The following is a 21,239-nucleotide window of genomic DNA, read 5'->3' on the forward strand; positions in this document are numbered from 1 at the left end:
TATCACTCAATAGGCCTGATTACATAAATCTATGTGCAGGTCACTTGTACGTCATGGCTATGCCTATTATCGTGTCTGAATAAGAACTTATGCATTGATTTGATAATGCCGATCACACTCTCTACCAGTAATCACTTTTGTTCCAAAATAAAAGTAATTTTCAGAAGAAGCTTCACGTTGCAATTCGGTTCGGTTCTAATGCTTTTACATTCAAGTTATTTAAAATTTAGCATTTAAAGCTTTTATTTACATAAACCATAGACTACCAGTGAGATATTGGCTGGAATAAATTTATAGTATCGGCAGTGACATTGGCGTAAAGAATTCAAATTCATTGTGACGAAGAGCCAAACTTCTATTGGTTTTAAACCATTTTTCTTTATCAGTTGGCAAGCGTTTATAACTTTCTGATTCTTTTCAATAAAAATGAAAAAAAAAAAACTCCATCTTAATATTGGACAAAGGGCAGGTCTTGATTATTGTACCAATTATCATTTCATTTAACTGCTGCGTTCTTTGTTTTCTTTCTTTCATTCTTTCTTTTTTTTACGTAAACTATATGCCAACGATGCTAATTAGTGAGTTAATTGTTTTTCTGGCATTGTTTTTCTTGGTTCCGAAACATGCCTCGTCCGGAGCGCTTAAAAGAAAAACCACAACTTTTGTCTGATTATATTTATTCACATATCTTTTTATTTGTTTGTTTATTCATTTACCTTTCTATTGATTTTTCTATTTATCTTACTATTTGTTTATTCCTTTGTCTATCTAAATTTAGGGATATGAAAGGAAGAGCTTTTAGAGGCGCTCATGTTAAGTCACGGATATACATGATATGGGCCTATATGCCTTCCCCCGACGGATTGTGCTCTGCAATATTTCGTTTTCTGGTTATATATCGCCTCTGCACCTCTTTTTCCTTATTTTCCATTGCATCCATAAAATGCATCTGTTAGTGAAGTATGCAATTTATAAAAACATAAATCTGCACCATGGCATATGGCATCCGCGATTCAGGGATTGACTTTTAAACAGCCAAAGCGTTCATTAGATACAAACGTGGAATGAAGATGAATGTAGGGCATTAATTCCAGTTTTGACGGGACAATTAGATTTTGCAGTGAGTAAAAAAGCAGTTCCCAGTCCTTTTTTAGTCTCGCACAACACGGCGTTCCATGTACCACACCAAAGAATGAGATACTAAATGGACAGGGGGGTTCATTAATTGCTTCGCAGTGTTGGGTATCTAAGCTCATCATGTTGATAGGGCTTGGTGAAGCACTTAACACTTTCCAAGAGATTTTCCTCTGGTCCTCCAGAGTCAAACAAGTAGTCTGGCGCTGCTTAGCACATTTGGTCGGGGCTGTATATCAATAGCCGAATCCAATAAATATCATTAACCAAGAACCAGTTTTGTCAACTTGTCTTGATTTTGGGCACAAGTGATTTGACGGCTGTTGACGTCGACATCAAATCGTTCCTTCAAAATGTGAGCATCTCTTTTTGTCATTCGGTCACTTGTTCCTACTCTAAGTAAACATTGATTTTTGTGGCCAAGAATAAAGATAATCATCTTTCGTGTTAATCGTGAATGAAATAGTCTTATCTATAAAACCATTAACAAGTCTTCCAGGTATAGTCTACAGGCCATCAAGTACTGTCTAAGTATTCAGAAACGCCTACCTCTTTGAATTAATATTTAAGTTATATCTGTAAAACAATGTGCTTGAGAAGTGAAAAGATGTCCTCAGATGATATTACAGCGAAATTGTCTACTTTTGTGAACTGATATCCAGTTTCCATACGCAAAAATACAAAACGAGAAGAGGAAACTGGCTCTTGATTCGTTCCGATGTTTTTTTTTTATTCACACGTGAATATTCCCCTAGGAAGTCCTCAAAATCCTAACGTGTAAAATAGACCTTATATATTGTAGTGGTTATAGGGTGAGGGTGTCGCTGATTTAACATGGCCGTTACATTGCATATTTGCAGAATGCAAGTGGAAAGTAGCACGGGATAAGGGTTTCACACTTTCACACTTCACGAGTACAGGTTTTCAAAAAGGACTATTATTACCCCCCCCTCGTCTGCCCATGTCCACGAAAGAGGTCTAGGGACATGAATTAAAAAGAAAAAATGTCTGAAAGCGGGTTTCGGTGCTATCAATGTAATACAAGGTTGGTAAGGTATATTTCTTTGATCGCGACACACATTGCTTGAAGCACCTACATGTACATCGATTGCCTGTCTTGACAGCATACAACATATAGAACAAAGTGATGGTGTCACGCAAACGAACAGTTACCTAGAGGTCCGAACAGAATTGAAAATTGACTAATGTTTTGCATTCCCACTCAGTTCTTAGGGGAAAATCTTAGGACTTTGTTCAAGGTGTCATCTGATAACTGTTTTGCCAAAGTAAACACAACGCTTTACACCTCGGTTGTCTGTTGTGATATTTTTCAGTTTAAAGGGATAACAACTGTTCATTTTGGCCAAAAATGGATTTTCCTTGGATAAAGGACAACCCATACCCACATTCAAAGTTAGTCCCTGTTTTTTTTCTAAAAAGTTTAGTTTTTTGTTATATTCTCTTTAGAAATTATTACAGAGTGTAGCCATCTATGGAGGTCACGTGACGTGATGGCAAGCAAAAATTCCAGAATAATTGCCTTAACCGCCGTTTTGGTGGTTAAATAGAATTTATTATAGTTCTATGAGTTGTTTAAAATGTATTTATTGTGAAATATGAATATATTACGAACAGCTGTTATCCCTTTAAGTACAATGAATATATTGTACAAAATAGGTGCTATTACATATAAAGTCTTGTGAAAATATTATTAGATATCATTGTCAACGCCAGCATAATATCTTTGGTCATTCATGCATCAGCCATCAGTCATAAAAGGGCTCTTAACTGCACCTTCTTTAAATTTTCGGTCGTAATTTGACCTTCATATATGACCAACTTATATGTCCTTGTTATGTTTATGCATAGAAAGCAAGCAGAAAAATCCGTTCAAATATCATTTTTCGGGTATTATGCAACGATGACATTTGGCATTTCTCTAGGTTGTACTTTCTGAAACTATGTGATGGGATATGGTCAGCTTTCATGGCAAAAATGACCCAAAATGCAAATGCAATTATTCAGTTAGAATGACAAGGGTAAATAGCATAACCAAAAATATTTGTTTTTGTGTGTTACCTCTTTCGCGCGCCTTCTCTAACTCTTATGAGTCAGAAAGCTCCGAGGACACTCACTGTAACTACATTTAATTTGGCAGTGCGCGGCGTTTTGCGTCTAAAATGTGGAGATTGATTGTTTACAAAAAAAAAAAAATCCATAAATTTATCAGTTCACGTGCAACAAAAACTTACACGATTCACTTACCCCGTCAGATACGGCGTCGTTTTCTATAATAAATACAAATACACTGACATCACCACTTTAAGCTGTGTTTTTGCTTTCTGGCAAATAATGCGTCCTCCTTGTTGGAAAATGGACCATAATTTATTATTGCATGGCTGCTTTGAAGGCAAGGCACTTACATTATATACCATTCTGTTCTTTGGTATATACAGGTAATAATAATGCATGTTGTGTCCTACATTTCGCTGCGGTTATGCAGTGCATAATCATGGTACTCTTGTGAAAGGCCACCGCTTAGAGTTATTTTCTGCACTTTCAGATTTTCTTGTCATCCTATACGTAAGCTCTCGTCGTGTGCTTCAACCCCCTTTTCATAGAGACGACTACATAGACGCAATATTATGAGAAACCTTTTATTCAGTGTCTGAGATGCGGTTCACGACTGCAATGCAACGTTTTGCCTTCAACGAACAAAGCCTATTAATCTCAATACAGATGTCTGATTGGAATCCATCTAACCACAAACCATCATCAAACGGATTCCCATATTGCCATGCTGATAAAGAATAAGATTTTAATCAACGGAAGGCATTGAGACGTTAGCGCCAGATATTGCTAACATTGTTCTGTACCTTCATACTCTTCCATCCCGGAAACCTGGTGAAAATTACCAAAATCAGCAGCCCATCACCACCATTAGACGTTAATTTGGTCATGTGCCTAGATTTAGATGATAATTATCTAAGTGCATGAACTAATGACTGCATAGCTGAGTTTTTTCCCCGCATTTTATTTATCTTAATATGCCTTGGTTTCGATCATTTCCAAACCGCGAAATCTAACTGAATAGAATATGTACAGGGGAGCGGCATAAATACTGCACCATATGTATGAGCTGTTTTTTGGTTTATCTGCCACGTAACAAATAATGTGATTTTTTCATGTGATCTACAAAGGTTGTAATCGAATATGTAACGTCTGGCTGTCAAGTTGCTACCGTGGTGAAGGTGCCGGAGCCCAAAAATGGCAATGCCAAAAGATTTCTTTTCTTAGGAAGGAGGGCTAGTCTCCCATAGATAGTTATCAGATATGGCGGCTTCAAGCTGTACGTAGGTCTTGCAAAAAAGGATGAAAGATACTGGCGATGCCTAAAAGTTACCACGAGGTGGACAAGCGAAGGTGACACGTCAGACGTCCTTTTTTAGTTATCAATGCTACGAAGATTGGTTGGCATTTCGTAACTTGCAGCTGTTGGTGTTGGAAAATAAGCAACCCAAAGCAGGCTCCGTACTTTAGGAATTTACAGCAGGGTTGCCACGAGAAAACCACTTATCACTTTTGTAAAGATGGGGAGAAGAGATGCGTAGGCTGGTGGAACTTTCAAGGACCGCAAGTCAATAGTGACGCCATTTTGTGTTTCCTGAAAAGTCCATACTCTCCCTTAACAACGTAAATGGACAAGTGAGGGTATGAAGAACATCAGCAACTGTCTACCTATCAATTTGCTAGGAATATCCTCACAAGACAGTCCCATTCAATTAGGGGTTTGCGGAGCTACGGCATTGGTGAACTGGCACTGGTTAAATGAACGGCTGAATAAATCTCATCCACAGGCGCTACATTGGAATCCTGGACCAACATCTAAAAATCTTTAGGGAAGGAATTACCAGTTTATTTTCCAGAATACCAACCCAACGCACATCTTGATTATAGAAAAACACATATCATATCTTGTACACTCACAAACAAAGAGTGGCATCATCAACAGGGCACCAACAGGGTACACAGGCATGCGCAATCATCAGACAAAAACCCCATTGAAAACCTGAGGTTTAAGTCGGAAATCGGAAATCAAGTGACAAATCTCTTATTTTCCAGAAACGCTCTTATCCAAAGTGTCTTTAGAGCCTGGGCCAGCATAGACCCCTGAATATAACTCCACCCGTAAGTCCATGCCCAGAAAGTCGACGGCCATTTTGAGGCCACGTGCTTATCTTACAAAATATCCTTCTTGAAAATACAAATACTGACATAATAACTTAATTCTTGTAAGAGTAAAGCAATAGTCTGTAAACCTGCAGTAAAGTAGTTCACCTAACATACCACAATGTTAATAAAATACACGAAAACCCTAACAGATTCAACTCTCATTCGCCTTAAAGCAACATGGTGCAATACTTTTGGCAACCCCTACACAACTAGTATGCATGAGTTAAAATATAGTTTTGCTTAATTTTCTCACACTTAGCGAAATACAATCGGCTCAGGGCTTCATTTAGATACACGTAAGTGCATGTCACAGTGACACAAAATTAAAAGAAAGCCCATATTTAATGAGAAGATAATATGAATACGCACAATCTAGAACGGCGCTCTCACAGAGAGAAAACATCCCTGTAAAACAAAAAAAATAAGGACAAGTACAACTTGGAGAGAGAGAGTGAGAGAGAGAGTGAGAAGCTCGTTCGTATTAATTCCACAAAAAGATATACATCTGTAAATGTACATGTAGGTGTTCAAGGCCTTACACACCTAAAGCTGAATTTCACAAAGCTCATTGGATATTGGAACTATCCCATTGACTTACGGTCCAATGCTTGGCGTGTTTTTCTCCCACGTCAAAACTACGCGAGGTTCTTAACAGATTTTGAACTAAATGTCAGCTAAAAAGAAAGTCCTATTAAAATATGATAGCGTGCACACCGTGTGGCATGTATTTTTCAGTAGCTAACATACAGATTTATCATACATGTAGATTGCATATCATCAGGGTCGATGCATGTTGTTTTCATTATTTAAAGTCTGTTTATGTTATTATTGCTTTTAAGCGGTAAAAATGGTACAGATCTATGAATGACGCTTTTAATTTCATACCGTAAGATTATTATGATTATTACTATTATTACTATGGTTATTATTATTATTATTAAAGTGGCTGTTGTTGTTCTCTACACCATTCTTATTGCCAATCTTTAAATAGCCACAATAGTTATTATAGAGGGATTTACTTTTGTATAATGTGCAATTTATTAACTATATCACATGACAATGTACAAGATTATTTAAAAGAATGCACCAGTGCAGGAAAAATTGCATTGATTGTTAAATGAGGCTTGAGAACGTTTACGCTTAGCAGATCTCAGCTTGTTGTTTTTGATGAATGAATCAGGAGTAATAGAGACAGACATGTGGTTTAAACACTTGATAAAAGCAAATGTTAATTTGCTTTTATCATTTTCCTAATGGGTGGGGGGGGGGGGGGGGGGGGAGATTCATATTTTCCAAAATATTGTTTTGAAAGCATTTTAATGGAAGTCGCTATTGATAATGGCACAAATGCTTTTATTTATCTTCACCGTGACATCTGCATAAATCATGATTGATGCAACAAAAAGCATTTTTTAACATATTGTTTGATATTATTTTAGTAGCGAATACGTTACCCCCTCCCCGACGTTCATTTATATGGAGATTTATCCTCAGACCAAACCTGTCACATGCAAGTCCGTGAAAATTTCCAAGTCGCGGTGGCCATTTCTATTTCAGATTCTAACATGTACTTATAAAAAACACAAAAAATATATAATAGAATGCGTAAATGGATAAATGAAACATCCATGCTTTTTTATTTAAGGAATGCATTGGTGACACTTCCCAATAGAGTTTTGAATAATTTTTAATATGCCGTAAAGCAAAATTTCCTACTACATATACATCTTTTTTAGTTTTAGAAAAATGTCTTGAGCCGAGCAATAAATGTGTTTATCGTTTATCGGGCAAAGCTCTAAATACTTATAATAAATGACTACAGTTAACTTTAAAGGTCTAGACAATAGTGGTAAACTAAAGAGAACCTACACAAATTCGCTTTGATAATATAGAACAGACTTAAGAGATCAATTGGCTATGAAATATTTAAGATTAGAAGTCCCACACTTGATTGCTGCTGATAGAAATGTGTTGTTGAACCCCACGCAGAGCATTCAATGTGTGTTGATTAAAATGAAAGCAAATTTCTATAACCTAACTGAATCACATGCAAAGCATGCTTTAGGTCTAATCCCCGATCTAATAAAACAAAGCGAAGCTAACTCAAAGGCTTTCAGCGTCTAATCAATAAATGAAGAATATGAGTGCAGTTTTGTCACAGGATACGCCACTGTGACCTAAAAACAGTGGAATTATTTATAAATCACATCACGAAATTTCGATTCTTGTCACGTTCGTGGTTGTCATATGTTCTATGTGGTAATTACATATCGGAAGTGAAACATGCATATGGCGAAATAGGTTCACCAAGCGAAGACGATATGTTACGATATATAAATCAATAAATAAATAAATAAACAAATAAAAATAGTCGGTCCCTAATCTTATTACGATATGTCCAGAAGACATTGCTTTATTTTAACTAGCTTACTTCTTTGTCAAAATCAAAATAGGTCATTACAACAGATACTGAAAAAAAAATGGATACTAGATGTAAACATAACATTACCTGCCATTTTTTTAAGCAGATGGTTGTTAGCTCCGTGAAGACTTCAAATATAATAGGCTTATTCTTTGAACACTGCTGCTTCTCTCAACACTCTAAATTCAGACAGAATGAACTCGTTGGTAACAGTTTGAAGCAGCTCGGCGGTTTCTTTTTGATGTTGAAAAAATGTCACCAAGCAGTCAGCATACCGCTAGCTTCCTGAGCTTCGTTCACTGTCGCTTTTTCTCGAGTGAACCTCTTCCATCTAAGATCTCATATGAACCCGAAGTATTTTTGAGTAAATCGACAAAAACAAACCTTTAAAATAATAGGATCTTGACGAAGAGGGTGTCATAAACGATCGAATTATCGCCTTAAATTGGCATTTAAAAAAATCAATGCTGCGAGGTTAACCAACGTGAGTGCCATCAATCTGAAAGCAGTAGGTTCTCTGCATCCCGCGCCGCTGGTCTCCGTGCTCTTTGAAATCCCAAATCACAGCGCGCACGGGTCGTGAAAATTACTGTCGCAACTTCAATCTGCACGCAATTAAGTTAAATTGCGACCCCGACCGTCAACATGTGATGACTACAAGTTGGCCGCATGGTGGCGCGACAAGCATCGCGTTTTCTCTGCCGAACGCTGTCTCTCTCTTTCGCTCTAAAGTAAGTGCTTCTAAATATCTCCCCGCAGCCGTTTATTCGCAGATGTAATCTCGTCGGGTTTATATTGGAATAACAGATGAAAAATAGCCCTAATTGGATAGGCATCCGTCTTTCTTAGTTAAGGCTCATACGTATTACTGTACAATTACTTTGGTTGCTGGCCTAGCACATTATCTGATTTCTATAACCCGCGACTTAATGGAAACTGACAGATTATCAGCGACCGCCAACGACAGTTATGTTTATCATATTTCGTATTTCGTCAGCTATACTTGTTTCCTTGACACGATCCAATGTCGGATTTTCAAATAATCAAAATGCACATCCGATATCAAGTCTCTTCTTCTTGTTTATCTCTTAATTAACATGGAACTTAAACAAGACGAAATTACCTTGCGACTTTGGACATGTGTGGTTTCCACGAGAAGAGAAATTTGAGAAATAAGGAATCACTAATTGGCGTGAAGTTTATTTTTAAGATTGATTTCTTATTAACAAAAATTACTTAGTTTTTCGTAAGGCTTTCTGTCAGTCCAATTTTCATGCCAACTATGAATACACAAGGCAACCTGCCAGCGATGAACTGCGGTGAATTATTGCAATGAGATCTAGTGACACGGAATGCCTGTTACATGGAGGAAAAATAGAAGGAATAATGCACACATTTATCCTCGTCAACCCTCAGTGCCATCATTCCGACTTGAAGATCAAATGACACCGGGATAAAGCAACACAGAAGTGTACTAGGAAAAAGGAATTTGAGCTGTAATTTCGGATTAAGTTGATGGTTATTAGTGACTCGAATGATATGCTCTAACTTAAATGTATGTCTACTCTGCTTTGCCCTAAAACGAGAAAGTAAAGCCTTGGGGATTTGCTTTGAAGTGTGCTTCAAAATAACTCCTCGGTCCTCGGTTTGGTGTCAAATGAGACAAAACCCTATCTATATCGTGTAACTACCGCCCGAACTGCAGTTCAAAAGACTCACAAGTATACCTGTTTGACTGTTTAGGATATCGTTTGATATTAAATTATATTGTCGTTAAGACGGAGATTGGAACGATGTGTAACCGAAATAAAATAGGATCTAAACATTATAACAACGACACTTTGCGATGCTTATAAAATTGGCCCCGCACGATGAAACATTGTCAAATAAATTCAGCGGAGATAGTATCACAAAAATTATTCTGAATATGGATCCACGGAGTAAGACATTTAAGAATTAGATGGACTTACTGACACCTGCAGTAGAATCAAAGGGTTGGATCTTCCCTCTCTGTTAAGTTTTTATTTAGAAAGAGTGGGATCCAAAACTGAAAAAAATAATGATTGAAACGACCCTCCCGGCCTATGGGCTTTTTTTGAAAATTTTTTCAAAGCAAAAGCAGGCTTTGAAGTTTAAGGGGAAGCTAAATATATCTTAAAGTTTTTATCCAACTGCTACGTATCTTTTTCAAAGTAAAACTGTTAACTTTTCTTTTTATTCTTAGCCAATCCTATTTCATTTATTTTTTAAGTTGAAGATGGCTATATAATTTCCGTTTTGTATTACAAATTTATACTGCATTTTCTTATGCTCCACGGCTAAGAAAATTCAACTATATCTAACGAAATACGCTTAATACCGTATTAGTAACCAACAATCTGACAAACGACCGCCGCTATAAAATCACATGCGTGGCCAATACAGAGTTTTGCTGTTAAATGTCAATCCCTATTTAATTCAGTGCGTTCAGGCCCCATGAGAACGCAGTAACTAACGTACAGCATATCTTCTCAATTTCGCTTAAATGACTGTAATTCCCGAATGCAACTTTCACTTTCGAGGATACGCAGAGCACAAACCTTGCCCATTTCATTTGTTTTATTTCCGTACAATAGTATAATTAGATATTCCTTAAGCTCCAATTATTATTTACTGAAATCTTGCCAAATATTACTGGAAGACAACCTATGCATTTGAACAGGCATACAATGCTTCCATTTTTGCTGAGGATAAAATGTTGGAAAAAATCCCTTGTAGTTGGTTCACATGTCTCTCGCTACACCGTTTTTTCTTCTGGTCATGAGGGAGAGGGGGATCAGAGGTGCCTCAGAAGTTAAAGAGGAACACTGCCATCTCCAGCAGCAGCATCATCTTGCTTCTGGTTCGAAAAACGTACACGCATGTCTACGTATTCACTGTCCTTTTAATGCCATGTCAAGAAGGGTATTAATACATAACCTGCATACCACAATTACACGTACCGGTATAGAGGAAAAATCTATATAGCGAAAGGATGCATCATATTTCCATCAAACACATGTTGGAATGAATTAATAACTTAAGGCATAATTTGAAGCTAAACACGAAGCTGACATCTAGCTTTTTCCATGACAATTATTTAGATCGATAAAATGACTATTTTCAAAATGGCCGTCAAAACCAAAATTTCATATGAGCGATTCTTCTTTGTAATTCACGCCCAGTAGGGGTTGAGTGACCTGTCCATTACTCATTTTTACTGAATATTAATATTTTCGTGTATTTGATAATGTGGGTCGATTATTCACTGTCGCCACTGACCTTGACCTTGAGATCGTTTTAAATTGCCACAGAAGACCAAATGTAAACACATGCTCTTGGTAGATTCAGTGGGCTTCAATTACATTTTTCGGTGGAAGTTATTTTGTTTAGGTGATATTATATAAATGTTATATAAGACATGTGTCAGTAGTTAAATTTACATCCAATGTTTGATGCAGAAAGAACAGCAGCATTTTAATAGCAACCATACAACTCTCAAAGTTCTGATGTGTGGTCTCTGGTTTTTCAGCAATTTTAAAAGATAACTCTACAAAATTCAAAATGACGTCAACTTCACCAAATTGTGAATAAAGTGATGGGAAAAATCGAAAAGATGCCTCCTAAAAGACAAAAAAAAAAAATAAAACAATAACTCAATTCATTGGGAATTGTACGTTTTCACAAGATTAGGTCCTGTCTTTTTGATTAGTCAAGGAGATTTGCTATACAACAAAATGGTTTATGCACAAAAGCACAAAGGCTGGCGCCAGTCACAACTTTCCTGAAGACATACACGACCAGTGGTGATATTAAGCAGCATTACAAACAAAGAACAAAGCGTTTTTTTCTCTTCGATGAAATTTCATTGATAAAGGACATGCGTATGTTAGCATCCTTTTCCATGCTGAAGAAGGCATACAAGTTGGCTATAAAAGCTACGCCAAAAAATCACCAATTAATTTGGACATCTTATCTGTATATTTTGAAACTTGGCAACAGTATATACATATTTGTGTGCGTGTCACTTTTCTGTCACATCGCTCTTAGCTGCTACATGTACAAATTTTCATTCGATAGCAAAGGGGGAAGCTGCAGCGGATCTGCCATTACCGTGCGACAGACTACTTATATAAAACACCACCCGAGGGGGCTATGAAAACATAATTGTTCAGCAAAATTATCTTAATGTTGAGAAAAATGGCTTGCCCGCAGGACCAGTGAATTCTCCATTAAAGGGATTAGATAGTGCAGCGTTATGAGCATCCTGTTTGTGGCAATCTAAAATCCCTTAGATCACGCACAAGGCCTATATTAGAAACTCCACAGGTTTAAGAAAAAGAAATTCCCTGATAAACAATCTACTTTTCTTGCAAGGCATGTGTATTATACTATACACATGTGCGCATGTAGGGGTACGCTTTTATCACGACATGCACGTGGTAATTATCATGTTCTACCTATGTGAACACGGCCAGACTGTAATTCTATAGGTTATAGGATGAAATGTTTTAAATGGGGCGAAATTGGCAAGTAATGAATGGCAGGCAAATGACAAATAGTTTATTTTGTTAGTACTAAATCACGAAGTAATATTGCAATACGGAGCAAATATACCAATTGAATAACCGAACTAAAATTTAAAATTTTGAATTCAGTTTCACTTGTCCTCGGTAACCTTGTAGCACAAATGCTCAACAGATAGTTTGTTTTATTAGCGGAAATTTTAATGACAAATAAAATCGAGCACAGCCCGAACAGTATCTCTCCAGTTTTAAACAGCTTTAACAGCCTTAGGATCAAGGTAAAAAAATTAACTTCAAATGTGTTAAGCAAAGGCTTTGTCCATTCTCCATAATACAGTTATATAGACTAATTAATTAGATGGAGAATATTCAAGGTCTTGATGCATTAGTTTTCTCTAAATATTTCATACATGCGGTAGGCTTATCCTATATTAAAGAAAACTCAGGAGAATTTCAGCCATTTACCGAGCGAAAAGCAAGACAATGAATACACTATTCATAGAGACATTTGCAACATAAAGGTATGATGGCAATATTCAGGCATACTAACCTATTTTGAAATCGATGTACTAAGCTTTCACCTAAAATCGTAATGAGGACGATAATGTAGTAAGAGAAACATGTGTTATTGATAGAAGGAATGAAAGGAAGAGATATTCTGAAATAACGGTTCATTCTAAAAGGAATAAAAAAAGGTATATATACCTGGGTTACACGGCAACAGACAATGAAAAATGTGAAAGAGAAATAAAAATAAGAATAGGCATTGAAAAATCAGCATTTGAAAGCTTAGCTAATGCTATAAGATAAATAAACATTAGCATTAGTCTAAGGCGACGTATCATTTAATGTTATATCTGGTCATTACTATTGTACCGCTCAGACGGATGAAAAAACTGGAAACGTTTGAAATGTCGATATACAGTATGAAAGGATGTTAAAAATATCATGGACTGAACATAAAAGTAATGAGAAACTAACTAAATAATCTAAAAATAAAAAAGATCATTACTGAACACCATTACGAAAAGAAAATTAACTTATTTTGGACATATAACAAGAAAAGATAATTTGCAGTGGTTGTTATTAGAAGGAAAATTAAATGGGAAACGAAGGAAAGATTAGGAAAACCAAGAATTACATGGATGGACAACATAAAACCAATCAAAATATAGCGAACGCATACGCATGGCACAAGATCGAAAGGCATGGCGACCTATGACAACCAAGCTGCTGAGAGTGGATGGCACCCAATTACGATGTTGAATTGTTGATGATAGAAAGAATAGCCTGAATCTTTCAAAATGTTTTAATCTCTCTCTCTCTCTCTCTCTGACACACAAACGACACAGACACACTTTTTAGTTTTCAAGGGTACATGTAGTAAACGATGTATATCTTTTATCCTTCAGCTGTATCCCTTTTTAGTACAAAGTCTTAATTTTTTATTCAAACAGATTTTACAGTTTTGTAATACATCGTCATTTTTATATCAATTTATTCCCGATATTGAGATTAAATTGGAATTTTTTTCCAAATTATTTTTCTTCGGCTTTTTCCTATTTCTTTACGCACCGTTAAACTGGCTACTTTATGCAAAATTTCAAAATCATCTGTACAGGTGTTATAGAAATATAGATAGTTTTAACAGAACTATGCTCTCTCCTAGTCATACTAGCACCAGCCCAAAGGGTACTACCCGATGGAATTGTCATATATTACTTAATGTAGACGTACTACAGACAGCGTAGTCAATTAATTTGAAGTGGTACACCTGACTACAGGTTTTCTATTCACGTATCTCATATCAGACAAAAGGGAAAAATGCGTTTTATCCCTAGGCATACCTGAAAAAAAGCTGAAATATTACATATTTAATGTTACATGTAGGTCTGTATTTATTGGCAGAACGGTATTCACTGTAAGAATCTGAGGTTCATTTTTTTTATTGCCTAAGTTGCTCAGGACTGAACAGAACTTATGGAGTCTATGAGAAACAGTATTCACAAGTACAGCTGCATTGAGCAAAGTGCTTCTGAAGTAGCGAATATGCGTAGTGATAATCAAGTATCTGACAAGCTACCTGCATGTAGGACGGAATGAGCTCAAGTCACAAACTCAACAGCAGACGGTGCTTTTTCATAGAGCTATAGAAGTGTTACTGACCCCAGCAAAAATTGATTTTTTTTCATATACAAATGTTATCAATTTATAAATTATATAAGCACGACTATTTGATTGCCAACTTTAAAGAAAAAAATGGTAAGAAAACAAAGATATAATCATTTAACTTTTTTTACATTTGGGCATTCGATTTAAGTTTTTCCTTTCTTGCTTGGGTTACTGGGGGTACTTGTCGATTTGTATCCAGGATTTTCGAAAAGTGCATCGAGCAGATGCATTCGATAGACCTTGCGATATAATTCTAGAACTCTCCTTCTGTATACTTTTATAATAAATATTCAAATAGAAAACGGTAACTGTATAGTGACAGAATTCAGGCCTTAGTATTGTTTATCCACAGCAATGTGGTAATTGTAACAGACAATTTTCTGATGTAGTGTGTTAGGTGTGACACAGCCTTAGTGCCAGGATTGTGTTTTCTTTTTTGACCGTTTTCTTCTCTGGGTGCGTTTACAACAATTTTTTTTCGATGATTAATACATAATTTTTACTTTTCAAATAATTTTTAAAAATTTTGTGACCAACTATTCCCAGCAATATTGTTGTAGAAAAGAAAGCAAAATAAAATGAAAAGAAAAGAGACAAATAATTCTTTAAAATTTCGGCTTGGGGGGGGGGGTGAAAGAAGTTCTGGTACAGTGTAATTCAGCATCAAGGCCAGTGTCTTCCTTCTACATGTAACTCTTGTCAATTCATTATTTCAGATAATGCGATAGATACAACATTCGTCACTGAGCTCTACATGTACGTGAAATAATACAAGTGTATTGTCGAGCTGCCGGCGAGAAAACACACGAGTGGTTTTCACGTTCAGCTCTGTGCCGGCTATTTTACATTTATTTAGCTTAAAACCATGGCCTCTTATTGGCGACCACTACGCTGATGTCTTACTCATGCGTGTTTAGTACTGCTCTATACCCGAGGCCAGCTGAGTGGGGAAAAATTAATTCAAAGCAAAAATAATTGCAGGACATAAGAAAAAATTGTCAAGAAAGTCCCAGGTGCATATCTTTGAACTTCAAGTGAAAAAAATCAGTCTTTGGACATTTACTCTTAAAAAGTGGTTTTAATATTTCACTTCTGTTCTTGAAGTAATGCGTTGCTCACATAAGAGACTGTGAACCACAATTTGAAGAAAAAAGTGAGTTTTCGGCTTATCAGTGTGTTTCAGTTTAAAAACTCCATATGTTTCATGTTTGCAAGATTCGCTGTAATAAGAGATAAGATTGGATTTAATACAGATACTGGGTCCCAAGTTGGAGTTACTGGAGTTACTACTGCTTAGAGTACAGCGAGGCGCGGAATGCATTCCTACATGACGTTCTTTTATATCGAATACACCACGGCCGAGTTCTTTGTATGCGCCAGCCGTGATTCAATAATGTCCCAGGCTGTTGTCAACTGGACTTGCTCACTTTAACCAAAGATGACAAAGGAGATCACATCCAAGTTAGAGGTTATCTGCAGTGTCACAGAGAGTAAATTAGTTTGCGAGACTGGCCAGTGTGACGGGAATAAGAGTCCCCTGTGACTGACGGCCCACGTTGAAAAAAGACAAGGAGACGTACAAGGTATCCGGACTCTGCGTTTCACTTTTTTGTTTCGGGCAGTCCGCTGGACCCTAGATGGTAGGACTCTCTGTTACGTCACCCCGGTCAGTATGCGGCTATTCTCGATAACAATTCAATTCACTGATAACTGAGGCAATGGGGATGACGATTTTCATCGAACGCGTCAATTTTTCATAACTATTACATTCTTTACATGAACCAATCTTTACCAATGCAAATATTCTATTAATCCCAATCCTATAAAAAGGCTTTCTCAGACGTAAATCGGTAGGTCATGTGACACGGCTTATCGGTGATATATAAATGGGGGCCCAGACACAATGACCTGTTGACTCAACAGAGAAAGGTATGTACATGTTCATATAGGTGGACTTTAGGCGTGGCATAGAGTTGTGTTTATTACGCGTTTGTTTTTGCATTTTGTGTCCATTTGTGACACCAGCCTCTTAATTTTCAGAGCGTATCGTACAGTATGTGTATATTAATATGTGCGTGCGTGCGTGCGTGCGTGAGTGAGTGAGTGAGTGAGTGCGTTTGTTTGTGTGTAGTCGCTCTTACATTTAGCCTATGAAAGTCACTTTCAGTTCGTATTACTGTATTTAGACGTTTTAAGGAAGAAATGTTCCTTTCAACTGAACACTTCTTCATTACATTATTCATTTTGATCAAACTCCACAATGCGGAGAACTAAAATGGGAGATTTTTATAAAATACGAAATAATAGCCCTATCCACAGTTAGTCCTGCCCTCAATATATAAGATAACCCTTAGGTTTACATATGTAGCAAATATGATAAGATCCAATAATAACAATCAGATTTAACAACTCAATGATTCAGCATTTTAGAGGTGCCATAAAAGGGTCCTCCTCAATAGGATTCACTCAACTGATATTAATACCCGCTTCCCTAGGAGAACGAGGTATGTGAATGCTTTTGCGTGTCGTACGTGCATGTGCGTGCGTGCGTATCAAGCGGGTGACAGTTTCATTTCAACGCGTCTACATAACAATTTAAGTAGGCCTACATATGAACCCTTTTTTCCTCAGACTGTGATACTTGTACATGTCTTGTACATGATACTTGTCTTGTACATGTAAAACGCAAGAGGCCGTTTATTAACATAACATTTTCGTGAAATCTCTGTCACCCAGGGTCAGTACTACATTTGAAATAGTTGTGATTTCATTAAATATAAAAGATAAGGCAAAATCCTATATGTTAACTTTATGTACTGCACCTTACATGGTTGCGCAACACTACCTCGCAACTAACAGGTGCAGCAACCGTACAAAAGAAAATTGTAATTACAACTAATAGGCCATGTAAACCACGAATTTTTATTGTTCTCTTTTACTAATCTCCAAGCTTATTTATTTACAGTTTTCCAGTCCGGATCAAGCGCTTAGTTTCAAACCACCAGAATGTCGAAAACTTTCAAATACACCTACTTTAATGCGGCCGCTCGCGGAGAGCTGGGCCGTCTAGTATTTGCCGAGGCCGGAGTAGCTTACACAGACAAAAGAGTAGAGTTTGCGGAGTGGGGCGAACTTAAACCAAGTAAGTTATATAATGATATTATTGATTTCCTAACTGCCCTCATTTATTGATTATTTTTTGTTCAAGATAGTTTGCATTCATGGACTGACATGAAATTACTCCCACCAATGTTTGAATGACTTGCATTTTGAATTTTATAGTGCGTTTGCACTAGGTCACTGCTGCGTTACATGCCTTAGCCGCTTTGACTGTAAATGAGTTCACAAATCAAACATTAATAACACCAGATATTTGCACATTGTGTCTATAAAGGAGGTGCGTAAAACTACATACATCATATTATAATTAGTTGTAATATCTGTTTTCCACCTCAAAACGACATGAGTATCGTATCACAAGCATCACTAAATGCGGTTTGTCATAAAGGTACAAATAGCACCTAAATATATACAATGAAGTTTTATTGTGGGACGCCTTCTTAAATGAAAGAAAGGGATCATCAGGAGACCCGCTGCGTTTCAGCAAACAAAGGCTACACAGTATACCTTCTGATATTAGGGGCTTCTAATATAGAATTCGAGATTAAATATGAGCCATACAATAATTTTGTAGCATACTAGTGGCGCACCCTGTGGCCAGAGAGTAACTCCACCGTATGGCATCTTTTTGAATGCAAAATTTCAGGGCGTGTGCCCCAGTACCTAGGGCTGTACAGGTGGGCTCGAAATGAGCGTCAAACCTTCATGTTTATGTACCCCAAAAAAGGCTGGAAATGTCAACACATTTCCATTACAAGGCACATCATAACCAAATAGTTGACACAATTACGATCTAAAACTTCGTTTTTTAGCGCTAGGTTTCTGATTCTTGAGTAACGCTCGGAATAGAGAGGGTAACGGTGAAATAGAAATCTAAAACTCCATACCAGGTTTACACCTAAATAATGAAGATAAATTATTGAGAAAAATTGACGATTTACCTATATTAAGTTCTACCGTGCAATGTACAGTATACCTATAACCCGTCAAACGACTTGCTACCAACAAATATTTGCACTGCTATACAAACTCTACGCACAGTATCTTAAGCCTACTTGTTGTGGTAACTACCTGTACATTATCCGCAGGGGCGATCCAAGATTATTTGAAGGGGGGGGGGGGCGGTTTTTAAGAGTGACAGGACATCCGATGCGTATCCGATTCTCGCCCCCTCCCCCATGGAGTGGGGTTCAGGGCCCGCTGAAGGGCCCCAAAAATATTGTTATTTTAGAGGACGAACGGTGCCATTTGGTACGGTTTAGAACTATGATTCCGCTAGTCAAAATTCTAATTTCAAGAGGGGACCATTGGTGTGTGTTTTTTTTTTCAGAAATCGAAGGGGGGGGGGGGGGGGGGTCAGGACGCCCCTGACCCCCCCCCCCCCCCCCCACAATCTGCCAATGACCCAGACTCTCTGACCAGAGGGTGCACTAGTAGTCTGTTACCAAATGTTACCCATAGTGCTGTTTTGTACAGTATTTTAGTAGGCCCATGATATCATAGGATAACAAGATTTAATTTAAAAAAAGGACATTTATTATATTCTGATGTTGATTACAGATGCATTCTTTATTCTCAGACACACCATGGGGAAGTCTTCCATATCTTGAGGTTAATGGGCAACCTATTGGCCAGAGTCTTGCCGTGGCAGAGTATCTCGCTAGGGAATTCAGTAAGTGTAAGAAATAAGATGTGCTTTCCCCCCCCCCCCCCAGGATTTGAAGGGGGTGCAAATGTAAATAAATGTCTCTGATTGGTCTTTTCATGAAAGACAAAATCAAGTACTGGACAGTTTTAATTAAATAGCACTTATGAGGTACTAATAGATTAATAATGAAATACAGATATTTCAAAAAGCCAACTTACTGTGTGGGTGGTGAGGACAAAACGGGTTTTACAGTGGAATGTGCACGTGCATATGTGTGGGAGGAAACGGATTAAAATAAGATCAAAACATTTAAAATACAGTACATACATACTTAAAGACACAATAAAATAACTTTTTATGCTCCCTTTGTTGAAGATACTGTACACATTTGCTCTACTGTGGCCGTAAATGAAACAAATGGCATCAGTTGCATATAAATATTTACCAACATTATTTGGGAGGAATTAATAGTGTGCGAACTTATGGATGTCTGATTACTTTTTTAGAACTTGCTGGAGACACAAGCGAGGAGCAGGCATTATCCACATCAGTGGTGCACGCTCTGACTGATATCCTGGAAGCTGGCTTCAAGGTCATGTTTGAAAAGGACGAAGCGGCAAAGGTAATTATCACAGGATCCACGCGTCGACCTCGTTTCTGTAAAATTTTAAAACTTTGATAAATAAATAAATAAATAATCGTATAAGTCTAGCAAGGTCAAAATGGCAAACTGAATCAAGTTTAATTAACAAACACAAACACACTTTTTGAAGTTGTAAATTACTTGTTGGTCTCATTGATTTGAAAATAGGCACCAAAATATGTAGGTAACTTAGAGTCATACTCTATTACAGAGTTTTAGAGAACTAAAGTGCCACATGTGTATTTTTAAGTAACGTTGTAGGCTGGGCTGTGGAAAAAGACGAAGCTACACAAGAATGTTATGTGCAGCCGGCATTCACTCCCAATTTTGTAGAAATGGATATACTCATTTTGCAATTTTCTAACTTTTAAAGGCTAAACTTGTAGAAAGTGGCAAAGAGACGGTCGAAAAGATCCTGGGAGGGGTGAACAAAATACTTGGCAATAAAGCATTCATCGTTGGGCAAAAGGTGAGTGATAACATTATCCAAATGTATATGGTACACAACATTGGTGGATTACATTTTCTGTGATACATTCTTATTCGATAATAGAAATAAGGCACTTGGCTACCACGTGGTAGGCATATTCATCGTTTCTTGAAAAAAAAAGATGTGCATTATGTAATAAAATGACCTTAACTCTTATGTTATTACTATTCTAGATGACGTACGCAGATTTGGCCCTTCTCAACGTGGCCCTGCAGTCCCCAAACCATGGGATTGGATTCTCCTTAGACAAATACCCAAACCTGAAAAAACTCGTGGAGAAAGTCAAGGAGTCCAAAAATATCAAAAAGTATCTGGCAGAAAGGCCCGTGACCCAGTTTTAGGCCCAAAGAGACTCTGTCGTCTAACACAGGGGAAATTTAGTTTACCAAAAGGAATATAAGTAACAATGACATAGGAAGATTATAGTATACGTGTACCAAAAAGGAGTGCCAGTTAATGCGAAAGGAATGACTGAATCGCGTATAAAAGATATGCTGTTTCAAAGGAATATGAATATATATAGTAGCATACGTAACAGGTGTTTTCTCTTTAGTGTCTCTTTCTCTAGTCTTAACCTCCCTGTTTCGGAAATCTGCTGAACACGGGGTAACAATCCTTGTCTTTACTTGTACAACTTAACGCACGTAAGAGATAACTGAAAACATAAGGCTCTTGCAGTGTAAAATCTGCGTATCCATTTATCTTTGGGCAGTTCACGTCAGTTAAAACGTGTAGGCCTAACTGTAGTGCCCTCGTTAATACCCCCTTTACACTGGACGGCGTCCTTTCTGCGTCCTTTCTGCGACCATGAAATTTGACATCGCTGTGGTTTT

At 37.2% G+C, this 21,239-nt stretch overlaps 2 protein-coding genes across 5 annotated transcripts in view; one reads left to right on the forward strand and one right to left on the reverse strand.

The window, feature by feature from the left end:
• LOC106165965 (synaptotagmin-15) overlaps positions 1 to 8,475 on the reverse strand; it is a 34,160-nt gene extending 25,685 nt beyond the window's left edge. The window contains exon 1 of one of the 3 annotated variants that reach the window (XM_087004950.1): positions 7,877 to 8,475. In XM_087004950.1, the coding sequence (XP_086861076.1) occupies positions 7,877 to 7,883 (7 nt within the window). In that variant the 5' untranslated portion in view covers positions 7,884 to 8,475. The remainder of the gene's footprint in view (positions 1 to 7,876) is intronic. The other 2 variants (XM_013544355.3, XM_013544356.3) reach the window with 2 other exon arrangements.
• An 8,431-nt stretch (positions 8,476 to 16,906) lies between these two features.
• Positions 16,907 to 20,941, forward strand: LOC106158790 (glutathione S-transferase 1). Of its 2 annotated transcripts, XM_013534888.2 has the most exons (6): positions 16,914 to 17,009; positions 17,471 to 17,647; positions 19,205 to 19,297; positions 19,780 to 19,895; positions 20,290 to 20,385; positions 20,580 to 20,941. In XM_013534888.2, exons 2-6 carry the CDS (start codon positions 17,512 to 17,514, stop codon positions 20,745 to 20,747), a joined length of 609 nt encoding a protein of 202 aa, XP_013390342.2. In that variant the 5' UTR covers positions 16,914 to 17,009; positions 17,471 to 17,511; the 3' UTR covers positions 20,748 to 20,941. The 2 variants fall into 2 exon arrangements, with proteins under 2 accessions (XP_086861477.1, XP_013390342.2); XM_087005351.1 differs by lacking the exon at positions 19,205 to 19,297 and having other exon boundaries at positions 16,907 to 17,009.
• The last annotated feature ends 298 nt before the right edge of the window (positions 20,942 to 21,239 follow it).

This window comes from Lingula anatina, chromosome 2, assembly GCF_051362555.1.
Source record: "Lingula anatina isolate TDL-2025a chromosome 2, LinAna3.0, whole genome shotgun sequence".
Taxonomy (NCBI): Eukaryota; Metazoa; Brachiopoda; class Lingulata; order Lingulida; family Lingulidae; genus Lingula; species Lingula anatina.